This window comes from Sciurus carolinensis, chromosome 13, assembly GCF_902686445.1.
Source record: "Sciurus carolinensis chromosome 13, mSciCar1.2, whole genome shotgun sequence".
Taxonomy (NCBI): domain Eukaryota; kingdom Metazoa; phylum Chordata; class Mammalia; order Rodentia; family Sciuridae; genus Sciurus; species Sciurus carolinensis.
The window spans coordinates 73,193,936-73,204,411 of record NC_062225.1 but is presented as its reverse complement, the minus strand read 5'-3'; the positions used below and the strand labels follow the sequence as shown (position 1 = coordinate 73,204,411).

At 46.0% G+C, this 10,476-nt stretch overlaps 1 protein-coding gene across 6 annotated transcripts in view; it reads left to right on the top strand.

The window, feature by feature from the left end:
* Window positions 1–16: 16 nt before the first annotated feature.
* Window positions 17–10,476, top strand: part of Cad (carbamoyl-phosphate synthetase 2, aspartate transcarbamylase, and dihydroorotase) — a 29,649-nt gene continuing 19,189 nt past the window's right edge. For 3 of the 6 annotated variants that reach the window (XM_047521912.1, XM_047521911.1, XM_047521914.1), the window contains exons 1-15: window positions 17–367; window positions 590–729; window positions 2,814–2,943; window positions 3,939–4,081; window positions 4,242–4,383; window positions 4,580–4,751; window positions 4,935–5,120; window positions 5,296–5,408; window positions 5,705–5,850; window positions 6,098–6,229; window positions 6,371–6,604; window positions 6,727–6,948; window positions 7,132–7,320; window positions 7,575–7,699; window positions 8,101–8,231. In XM_047521912.1, coding sequence (XP_047377868.1) covers window positions 286–367; window positions 590–729; window positions 2,814–2,943; window positions 3,939–4,081; window positions 4,242–4,383; window positions 4,580–4,751; window positions 4,935–5,120; window positions 5,296–5,408; window positions 5,705–5,850; window positions 6,098–6,229; window positions 6,371–6,604; window positions 6,727–6,948; window positions 7,132–7,320; window positions 7,575–7,699; window positions 8,101–8,231 — 2,287 coding nt within the window. In that variant the 5' untranslated portion in view covers window positions 17–285. The remainder of the gene's footprint in view (window positions 368–589; window positions 730–2,813; window positions 2,944–3,938; window positions 4,082–4,241; window positions 4,384–4,579; window positions 4,752–4,934; window positions 5,121–5,295; window positions 5,409–5,704; window positions 5,851–6,097; window positions 6,230–6,370; window positions 6,605–6,726; window positions 6,949–7,131; window positions 7,321–7,574; window positions 7,700–8,100; window positions 8,232–10,476) is intronic. The other 3 variants (XM_047521910.1, XM_047521909.1, XM_047521908.1) reach the window with 1 other exon arrangement.

The following is a 10,476-nucleotide window of genomic DNA, read 5'->3' as shown; positions in this document are numbered from 1 at the left end:
GGTCTCTCTGGTTTGGCGCTGCTGCAAAGACGACGTGGGCCCACCTCGGGCCCCGCCCCGAACGTGCCCGGCCCCGCCCCTCACGCTGCCTGCTGCCCGCGCCGCCGCAGTCGTGCAGCCGCGGAGCGCGCCCAGGGCTCTTGCCTCGCGGCGCCCGCCTTCTCTCCAGATCTCTGTGCAGCTAGCCACGTGGACCCACTCCGGCGCGCCGCCCTCGCGTGGTTCCAGTGGGGCGTGCAGTGCCTCCTGCGTCTCTGTACTCACCCCCGCCTCAGCTCGGTACCCATGGCGGCCCTGGTGTTGGAGGACGGGTCAGTGCTGCGGGGCCGGCCCTTTGGGGCCGCTGTGTCGACTGCCGGGGAAGTGGGTAAGCAAGCCCGGGCGGGCTGCCGACCGCATCCCCTCAGATGCCCTTCTACCCAACCCGCGGAGCCCCGGCCCCGCCTGCACACTCCCTCATCCCCATTCGGTGTCCAGGCTCCGGCCTTTCATCCCTCACCACCAAGGCAGCCTCCACGAGGGTAAGCTCCGCACGGGCGGTGTTCTGAAGGGTGCCCTTGCCCAAGTCCAGCTCTACCTCTTTCTGCAGTGTTTCAAACCGGCATGGTCGGCTACCCCGAGGCTCTCACTGACCCTTCCTACAAAGCACAGATCTTAGTGCTGACATATCCTCTGATCGGCAACTATGGCATCCCCCCAGATGAAGTGGATGAGTTCGGCCTCAGCAAGGTAGCCACGCCCAATGCTTTCTCTACATAGCTTTTCAAATCAGTAGTTGTTAACTATTGGTGAAGTAACGACATTGTCACCCTGCTAGGCATCCTGAAAAGAGCAAAGATACCCGTGGAAGCGATAAATACTAAGACAACCGTAGGTAGGGATTGCTAAGTACCTTGAGAAGCACAGAGTGCAATATTTTGTTTGTAGTGAAGGCATGGATCCAGGAAAGTGCAAGAATTTGGGGAAACAGTTGTCCAAATTGCTAGGAATGCAGAAGTAATGAGAGAAAAGCCTGCAGATAGGTTGTAGTGAGTGTGGAGGGCCTTGAAGCCAAAGTAGTCTGGGCTTAATTTATTAATGAACCAACGAAGGAATTTTAGCAGTAGAGTCATGTGAGGAGAGTCATGCTTTAGCATTACATAAATCAGTAAAAGATTGGAAACTCAGGTCATGCCTTTCTGGGTGACAGTGGGTACTAGTTTACCTACAAAACCAGTGACATTATTCTCTAGACTCCTCCTTACATTGCCTTTTCTCATTTTATTACTTTTCAATAGTGTTTTTATTCTAAATTATAAAATGGGGTCTCCTGCTAGAGTGAGATTTCCCTATTCTCCTTGGAATTTGGAAACTAAGTTGCCCTCTGAGAGTTTTGAAGTTAAAAAACCAACACAAAGCAGTTAGGTAATAGTGGAGGTCACCATAGCCTAGATTCATTATTCCTCAAAACTTAACTTTGGCCTGATTCTATGCTTGCTGAGCCTTTGATTCTTAATTTGTCTTTCCATTTACCCTGATACTGGGAAAAGGGAACTCCGAATAAGAGATCCTCTCATTGTTATTCCTGAAAAGAACCCTCTTCATTATAAACTTAAACACACTGCATTCTAGTTTATAATACAATATCTTGTGAATTTGGTTAATATACATCGGTCATCAACTTTATCAGCTCTGGGCACACCAACAAAATTGAGTTTATAAAACTGCAAAATTGAGACCCTGATAGGTCAATGGAAGTGAGCCCTCCTAAAACCATTAGCCCAACACTGATGCTTTTGTGGCACGTGTGCTAAATGCATTTGCATATGTGTGGATTATATCCATCTTCCTTTAAACCCTTCACCATTGAGCTGAATGTAATTTTAAGTGCGCTGCTCCATCCCACAGAAACTTTCTGTTTAATTATTAAACATTTATTGAGTAACAAAGTTTTTATCCTTTTTTAAATGATAATCCCAAATAAAGTAGGAAAAGAGTATAATCATGTCTAGTATTGTACCCTGCAACTCTACTTATTACTATTTTTATCATACTCTATTTAATTAACATTTGTTCACATGTTGTTAGTTTCTGGTTCCCTAAATTGGAAATTAGCATCATGAACCTGGTGGGGCCTTAATCCCAGCAACTAGGGGGGCTGAGACAAAAGGATTGCAAGTTCAAAGCCAGCCTCAGCAAAAGCAAGGCACTAAGCAACTCAATGAGACCCTGTCTCTAAATAAGATACAAAATAGGGCTGGGGATGTGGCTCAGTGATCAAGTTCCCCTGAGTTCAATCCCTAGTACCCAAAATAAAAAACCATGAAAATAGGAACCTCGTCTTTCCTTTTTGTATTCACTGCTTTTTCCCCCAGCATCTATTAAAATGCTTGCCCCTAGTGAGCATTTAGTAAATGTTTGTTAACTGATACCATGTGATCAGACACTTTGCTGTCTTTGTGACAGACACAAATACATATTCACAGTACAGTGTAAATGGCAAGAAGAGAAAGTGTTAGTGAAGTCTTAGAAGAAGGTATAAGCTATAGTGGGTGAATGGGAGTTCCTTCACAGAAAAGAGGATTTGTGAGCTCGATTGTCATTTTCAGTTATCAATCAGGCATGCTGAGCCTGTGTATTCAGTATTTTCTATAGGGCACAGCAAAGTTGGTAAAGGAACTATCTGCAAAAAGCATGAAGTACTGGGTATATTGAAGGAATGACTTGTCAGCTAGTGTTGTCAAGTAAAGGGTCCATGGCCAGACAGTGGGGGCAAATGCCTTAGGGAGACAGTTGACCCCGAGCCCTTTACCTTCTTTTCGTTTCATCTGTAGTGGTTTGAATCCTCGGAGATCCATGTGGCAGGACTGGTGGTGGGAGAGTGCTGCCCCACACCCAGCCACTGGAGTGCCACCTGCACCCTGCATGAGTGGCTGCAGCAGCATGGCATCCCTGGCCTGCAAGGTATGGTAACAAGCACTGGTGTGTCAGGACAGAGCACAGTGTGCCTAGATGGGAAGAATCAGAAGGTTTCTGAAGTCTTTCAGAACCAAGGTCTAAGGTGATAGAAAGTGTCAAAAGTTTAGATTGGGGTCCAGCTTTTGGGGAAGAAACTGAGCTATCAGTCAGATGGAAAATTTCCAACATACAGAGGAAAGAATAGTATAATGAATTCTAGTTTCCATAATCATCAACTTAGGACTAATCTTTTTTCATCACCACTGTTACCACCCCTAGGTTATTTTGAAGCAAATTTCAAACATATCATTTCATCTACAATAGTTCAGTATCTACAAGAAAGAAATTGTTTTTTTAAAAAATGACCAATGCTGTTATACTTTTAAAAAAATTTTTCCTTGTATGCAGATAATGTTGAAAATTTCCTCAGTTACCTAATTTCTTTTAACCATTTGTCTATTTGAATCAGACTCTAAACAAATTTCATATGCAACACTTGGTTGCTATGACTTAAATAGACCTTCTAACCTATTTGATGAAAACGGGTCATTTTCCTTAGGAATATCCCATAGTCTACATCTGGTTGGTTATGTTCCTGTAGGGTAAATTTAGCATGTCCTTTTTCCTTGTGGAACTACTTTCTGTAATTGGATTGATCTAGAATCATGATTCAATTCAGATGTGATATTCTGGGCACAAATACTTTGTGGTAATAAACTTTGATCAGGTTTTTTTTTTTTTATTTGACATTTTAATGTAGATAGACACAATACCTTTATTTTATTTATTTATTTTTATGTGGTGCTGAGGATTGAACTGAGTGCCTCACACATGCTAGGCAAGCACCCTACCACCAAGCTACAACCCCCAGCCCTTGATCAGGAATCAGGATTTTGATGCCCATAAAATAGCCGTGTGTGACTTAGGGCTCTGGAATGAAAGTGCTCCTGGATGACTTGGGGGTTGCGGGTGTGATCTCTGAGGCTATGCTGCTTTGACAGGAGTGGACACTCGAGAGCTGACTAAGAAGTTGCGGGAACAAGGGTCTCTTCTGGGGAAGTTGGTCCAGAATGGGACTGAGCCTTCAGCCCTGCCATTCTTGGACCCCAATGCCCGTCCCCTGGTGCCAGAGGTCTCCATTAAGGTACAAAGGGAGAGCAGAATTTTGTAAGTGGAAGTGTGTTAGTTATTTTCTGTCCACAACTGGGATAAACACTTGAGGGAGAATCAGGAGGCGTCAAAGGAAGGGGTTGGTGTGGGCATACCTTATACACAGCTGCCAACTGTTGCTCTTTATTCCTTAGACTCCACAGATATTCAATGCAGGGGGTGCCCCTCGGATCCTTGCTTTGGACTGTGGCCTCAAGTATAATCAGATACGATGTCTTTGCCAGCGTGGGGCTGAGGTCACTGTGGTTCCCTGGGACCATGAATTAGACAGCCAAAGTGAGTAGCTGGGGCCTGCCTACGGCTTCAGACCAGGAGCTTGGGTGGAAAATCTGTCCATCATTCTAGTTGCTAGAAGCTAGTATGAGTTTGCAGTAAAAAAGATGAGACACCAGGGCTTCACATGGTAAAAACTGTGGTTTGTTTCTTCTGGTTGAAATCCTGTGTTCAGTGACATCTTTTCTGCCCACTGCAGAGTATGATGGTCTTTTCCTAAGTAATGGTCCTGGTGATCCTGCCTCCTATCCCAACGTGGTAGCCACATTGAGCCGTGTCTTATCTGAGCCTAATCCTCGACCTGTGTTTGGGATTTGCCTGGGACACCAACTGTTGGCCTTAGCAATTGGAGCTAAGACCTACAAGATGAGGTGAGACTTGAGAGAAGAGGAAGGTGATGACACTTCTGACATGAGGGAGGAGTAGGGTACATTGGGAAGTGGAAGAGAGTTAGATAGTGTATGAATAAGAGTGGGGCTAGCAAGTAATGAAGGCCAGGAGAGCTGGGTTTGGTACTGAGAGGGGCCTGTGACTCAACATGCTTCCATCTCCAGATACGGGAACCGAGGCCACAACCAGCCCTGCTTGTTGGTGGGCTCTGGACGCTGCTTTCTGACATCCCAGAACCACGGGTTTGCTGTGGAAGCGGACTCCCTACCAGTAGGTTGGGCTCCTCTCTTCACCAACGCCAATGATGGTTCTAATGAAGGCATAGTACATGACAACCTGCCATTCTTCAGGTGAGCCTAAGTAGACTTGCCAGGGCAATTGGCAAGGTGTGTGGCTTTGAAGCCCTAGGGTCTTTGAAGATGGGAAAGTAAAACCCCACAGTAGAACTAAGTCCACTCTACCCACTACCCACCTCTGAGGCTGCTGATGGCATGCCAGTGACAAAGCATTCAATCTCTTCAACAGTGTCCAGTTTCACCCAGAGCACCAAGCTGGTCCTTCAGATATGGAACTGCTTTTTGACGTCTTTCTGGAAACTGTGAAAGAGGCTGTAGATGGCAACCGTGGGGGCCAAACAGGTAAGCCCCTGAGTAGAACTGGGTTATGGACCTAAACAGGGCTGGCACCAGGTAAGCATAAGTTGGTCATGCCCCAGGAATTCTTGTTCGGAGGGGTAGGAAGACAACCAAGTTCAGACAGTTTGTGCCACTTCTGTTAGGGACTTCAGAGTCATGAGTGTTGGGTTCTCGTGGTCCTCCCTTTGCCATCAGATGCATGATTTTTTCTGAACTCTTCTGAAAGTAAAGGGACTAATCCAGATGGTCTTTTGGGTCCCACTTAGTTCAGCCATCCTTGTCTTTATTTGCTTCCACAGTTCGAGAGCGGCTGGTTGAGCGCCTCTGTCCCGCTGGGCTTCCTGCCCCTGGCTCTGGTCTTCCACCACCACGAAAGGTTCTGATCCTAGGCTCGGGGGGCCTCTCCATTGGCCAAGCTGGGGAGTTTGACTATTCAGGCTCTCAGGTAAGTCACAGTCATCCGCACCCTTCTGTGTATGTGACCTGCAAAAGTAGGTAGAGTCTTAAGGAGAAGGACTAAAGTAAGAATGTCGATTGTAGCGAGGACCTCTGAGGATATACAAAAAGAATGATGTGATGAAGAACAGAAGTCAGTTACTAGGGACTGAGATCATGGAGAGGGGAAGAAGAGTAGAGATGCTGGCCAAAGACTATTTTAAGTAGAAGCTGATGGGCCATTTCTGTCCTCTTAGGCAATTAAGGCCCTGAAGGAGGAGAACATCCAGACATTGCTGATCAACCCCAACATTGCCACAGTGCAGACCTCCCAAGGGCTGGCTGACAAGGTCTACTTCCTTCCCATAACTCCTCACTACGTAACTCAGGTACGATGGGGGTAAGGCTCAACTCAGGCAGGGACTTTTAGTGGGTAGGGGTTTTTATGGTCACTCTGGGTTCCTAAGCTACTTAGATTCACTCACTACCCCTAAGGTCTGAAAGCCTATGACTCCTCTCTCCTGCCTCAGGTGATACGTAATGAACGGCCAGATGGTGTGTTACTGACTTTTGGGGGCCAGACAGCCCTGAATTGTGGTGTGGAGCTGACCAAGGCTGGGGTATTAGCTCGTTATGGGGTCCGGGTCCTGGGCACACCTGTGGAAACCATTGAGCTGACTGAGGATCGCCGTGCCTTTGCAGCCAGGATGGCAGAAATTGGAGAACATGTGGCCCCCAGCGAGGCAGCAAATTCTCTTGAACAGGTTTGAGGGCTGATTGGGTAGTAGAGTGGTGTCATTTTCTTTATATCTTACTTTCTCTGATTCTGGGCAACCTATGAGAAACAGAAAATAACCTGTGGGTTCATCTCTCCCACTCATTGCAGGCGCAAGCAGCTGCTGAGCGGCTGGGCTACCCTGTGCTGGTGCGTGCAGCCTTTGCCCTGGGGGGCCTAGGCTCCGGCTTTGCCTCCACCAAGGAGGAGCTCTCAGCTCTTGTGGCCCCTGCTTTTGCCCACACGAGCCAGGTGCTGGTAGACAAGTCCCTGAAGGGATGGAAAGAGATTGAGTATGAGGTGGTGAGAGACGCCTATGGCAACTGTGTGACGGTGAGTGATAGGGGGCGGAAGGTTGACTCAGGCAGTCTGAGCTTTTGGAAGAGCAGAGACCAGGGCGGAGATCTCTGAGGGATCTGTGTCCCTCAGTTCCAGGTTAGGCATAGCCCCAGGGCATGTAACCTCCTATCTCCTGACTCCCCAGAGCAGTGACATTTCTGCCATCCCCCTTCACAGGTGTGCAATATGGAGAACTTAGACCCACTGGGCATCCACACCGGTGAGTCTATAGTAGTGGCTCCAAGCCAGACACTGAATGACAGAGAGTACCAGCTTCTGCGACGGACAGCTATCAAGGTGACCCAGCACCTGGGCATTGTTGGGGAGTGCAATGTACAGTATGCCTTGAATCCAGAGTCTGAACAGGTGAGACTGAGACCCTAGAGCTGACATTGTAGCTGTTATCTCCCCTTTTTTTTTGTAAACTTTGGGCCTCACAGTTAAGAGGTTTTCTGGCCTTATAGACCCTGAGTGGGAGCCAGGATCTTCATTGGTTCGTTGGGCCTTAGGGAGGACGCTTTTGTTCTCCATCCTTATGAAAAAGGCTCTTCTTTCTCCTTTCTGAGATCTCTTCTAGGCAAGGTACCCAGTGACTTTTTCTCTTTTCTCCCTCATTGCAGTATTACATCATTGAAGTGAATGCCAGGCTGTCTCGCAGCTCTGCTCTGGCCAGTAAGGCCACAGGCTATCCACTAGCCTATGTGGCAGCCAAGCTAGCTTTGGGCATCCCCCTGCCTGAACTCAGGTATGAGGTGGGGGAAGTCTGCGTGTTAAGAGGGGACAGGAAGGCCGGGTGTGGTAGCACACCCCTGTAATCCCAGTACTCGGGAGGCTGAGGCAAGAGGATCGTGAGTTCAAAACCAGCCTCAGCAACTTAACAAGGCGCTAAGCAACTCACCGAGACCCTGTCTTTAAATTAAAAATTTAAAAAGGGGGGTTGGGTGATGGGGATATGGCTGAGTAGAAAAAGCACCCCTGGGTTCAATCCCTGGTACTAAAAAGGGATGGAGGGAGCTGAAGAAAATATTCATGGGGCAAGGACTATGAAAAGGATGTTGGTCCGGATGTGTGGGGACAGAGCCATCTGGAAGCTCACCCTGTGCGCTCCTCTCTGTCTCTCTGGCAACCCTACTTGCTGGCCCCCAGGAACTCTGTTACAGGAGGAACAGCAGCCTTTGAACCCAGCCTGGACTACTGTGTGGTGAAGATTCCTCGCTGGGACCTCAGCAAGTTCCTGCGCGTCAGCACAAAGATTGGGAGCTGCATGAAGAGTGTTGGTGAGAGTCATACCCTGGTCACCCCGAGACCTGGTCACCACCAGGACCAAGAGTCTATAATGTTAGCATTCCCTGGCCTGGCCTAAAAGTTCCCTGGTGCCTTTTTTAGCAGCAGTGTAGAAATGTGGTTTCTGAGAGCTCACAGGGACACTTCAAACTAAGTTAGTCCTCATCAGGAGCAGGGTCAGTCACCTGGAAATCTGTGTTGGAAGGCAAATTCTGGGGTGAGGTGCCAGCATCAGATTATCTCATCTCTCTTATTTAACAAGTGAGGAAACTGAGGTGCCCCAGGAGTTAAGTGACTTGGCTGAGGGCCCACAAAGGAGTAGTGGGCAGAACCAAGAGCTGAAAACTAGATCTGGTTCCTTGTTGCATGCCCTGTGTTCATGCATCACTGTCACCTGGGAGACCAGTGCGTGAAACCACTGACAGCATTTCATCCTCATGGCATTTTGCCCATGGCCTCATCACTAGGTTGTTAATGCCAGTGGCATTTCATTCACTGTTAGTTTAAGTACTTACATTTTAGGAGAACAATTAGTGCTATTTTCCTGTGAACCCTTCTACATCTGAGTCAGCACAATGGCAGCTATTCTTAGCCTGTCTCCTACTCTGGCACTTTGTGCCTCAGTCACTAAATGAAATGTTTTCTAAAATAATGTTAAGATTAGAGGGCTGGGGCTGTAGCTCAGTGGCAGCGCACTTGCCTAGCATGTGCGATGCACTGCGTTCGATCCTTATCACCACATAAAAAAAATGAATAAAATAAAGGCATTCTGTCCATCTACAGGTACAAAAAAAATTTTTTTTAAATTAGAGCAATCCACGAGAGATCTTTATTATAACAGGGAGCTTTATCAGTGAACACGAATGTGGGTAACAGTCATTCACCACCCAGTGGTGGAGTGTAGTTGCCTTAAACTGTCCTCTAATGCATTTCAACCAAGACAAGTGTGTATATGTATTAGACCAGGTGCCACCAGCTCAGTGAATAAGAGCATTTCATTGTGCTCCCCAAACTTTCATTTAGAAGAGTAGTGGCCTCTAAACAAGTAAGTCTGAGCTCAGTTAATATTTCAGAATTTTTAGAAATCCTACAAGACTGCCAAGTTGTTCCTTCTGGAGATGAATTTCTGTTATATGAAAATTATAATAAACATGGGAATGAAGCCATAATTCAATTATGGCTAAGAGAAGTGGATTGAAAATAGAACAATCAAAGATTGATTCCTAGCTGAAATATATGTGTTTTACATCTATTCAAGTATTCTTGGAATGTGTTCTTTGGTAACTTTTTGTAATATTTATTATACAAGTGAGATACATGAATCCTTGAAAAATGAAAAAAGATTGTTTAACTAGAAAAAAATCATCTGTGAACTGTCATACAGAATTGGATTAATTTGGATATATACATCCAAATTTTACATGTTATCTATCTCCAAATTATATAATTTCAGAAATTTCCTAGGTATTCCTGTATGAATGTGTGAAGTTTAACAAATTCCAAAATAAAAGCTTTTATAACCACAGTACCAAGGAATTAAAATCTTATTCTAGCCAGGCATGGTGGCGCATGCCTATAATCCCAGCAGCTCAGGAGGCTGAGAGGAGGATCACAAGTTCAAAGCCAGCTTCAGCAATTTAGTGAGACCCTAAAATATATATATATATATATTTTTTTTTTTTTGCAGTGCTGGGGATCGAACCCAGGGCCTTGTGCATGCAAGGCAAGCACTCTACCGACTGAGCTATCTCCCCAGCCCTGAGACCCTAAAATATAAAAAAGGGCTGAGGATATGGCTTAGTGGCTAAATGCACCTGGGTTCAATCCTCAAAAGAATATATATATTCTTATATATATATATACACACACACACACACACACACATATATATATATATTCATTCTACTTATTCACACCATTATCAGCATTTTAGTGGTTTTTTTTAATTCATATTTATTGTAAACAAATGGGATACATCTTGTTTCTCTGTACATGAAGTAGAGGCATACCATTTGTGTAATCATACATTTACCTAGGGTAATAGTTTTTGATTCATTCTGTTATTTTTTTCTCCCCCCCCACCCCTCCCACCCCTCTTATCCCTCTATAGAGTCTCTCCTTCCTCCATTCTTGCCCCCTTCCCATCCCCTATATGTGTCATCATCCGCTTATCAGTGAGATCATTCGTCCTTTGGTTTTTTGAGATTGGCTTATCTCACTTAGCATAATACTCTCCAA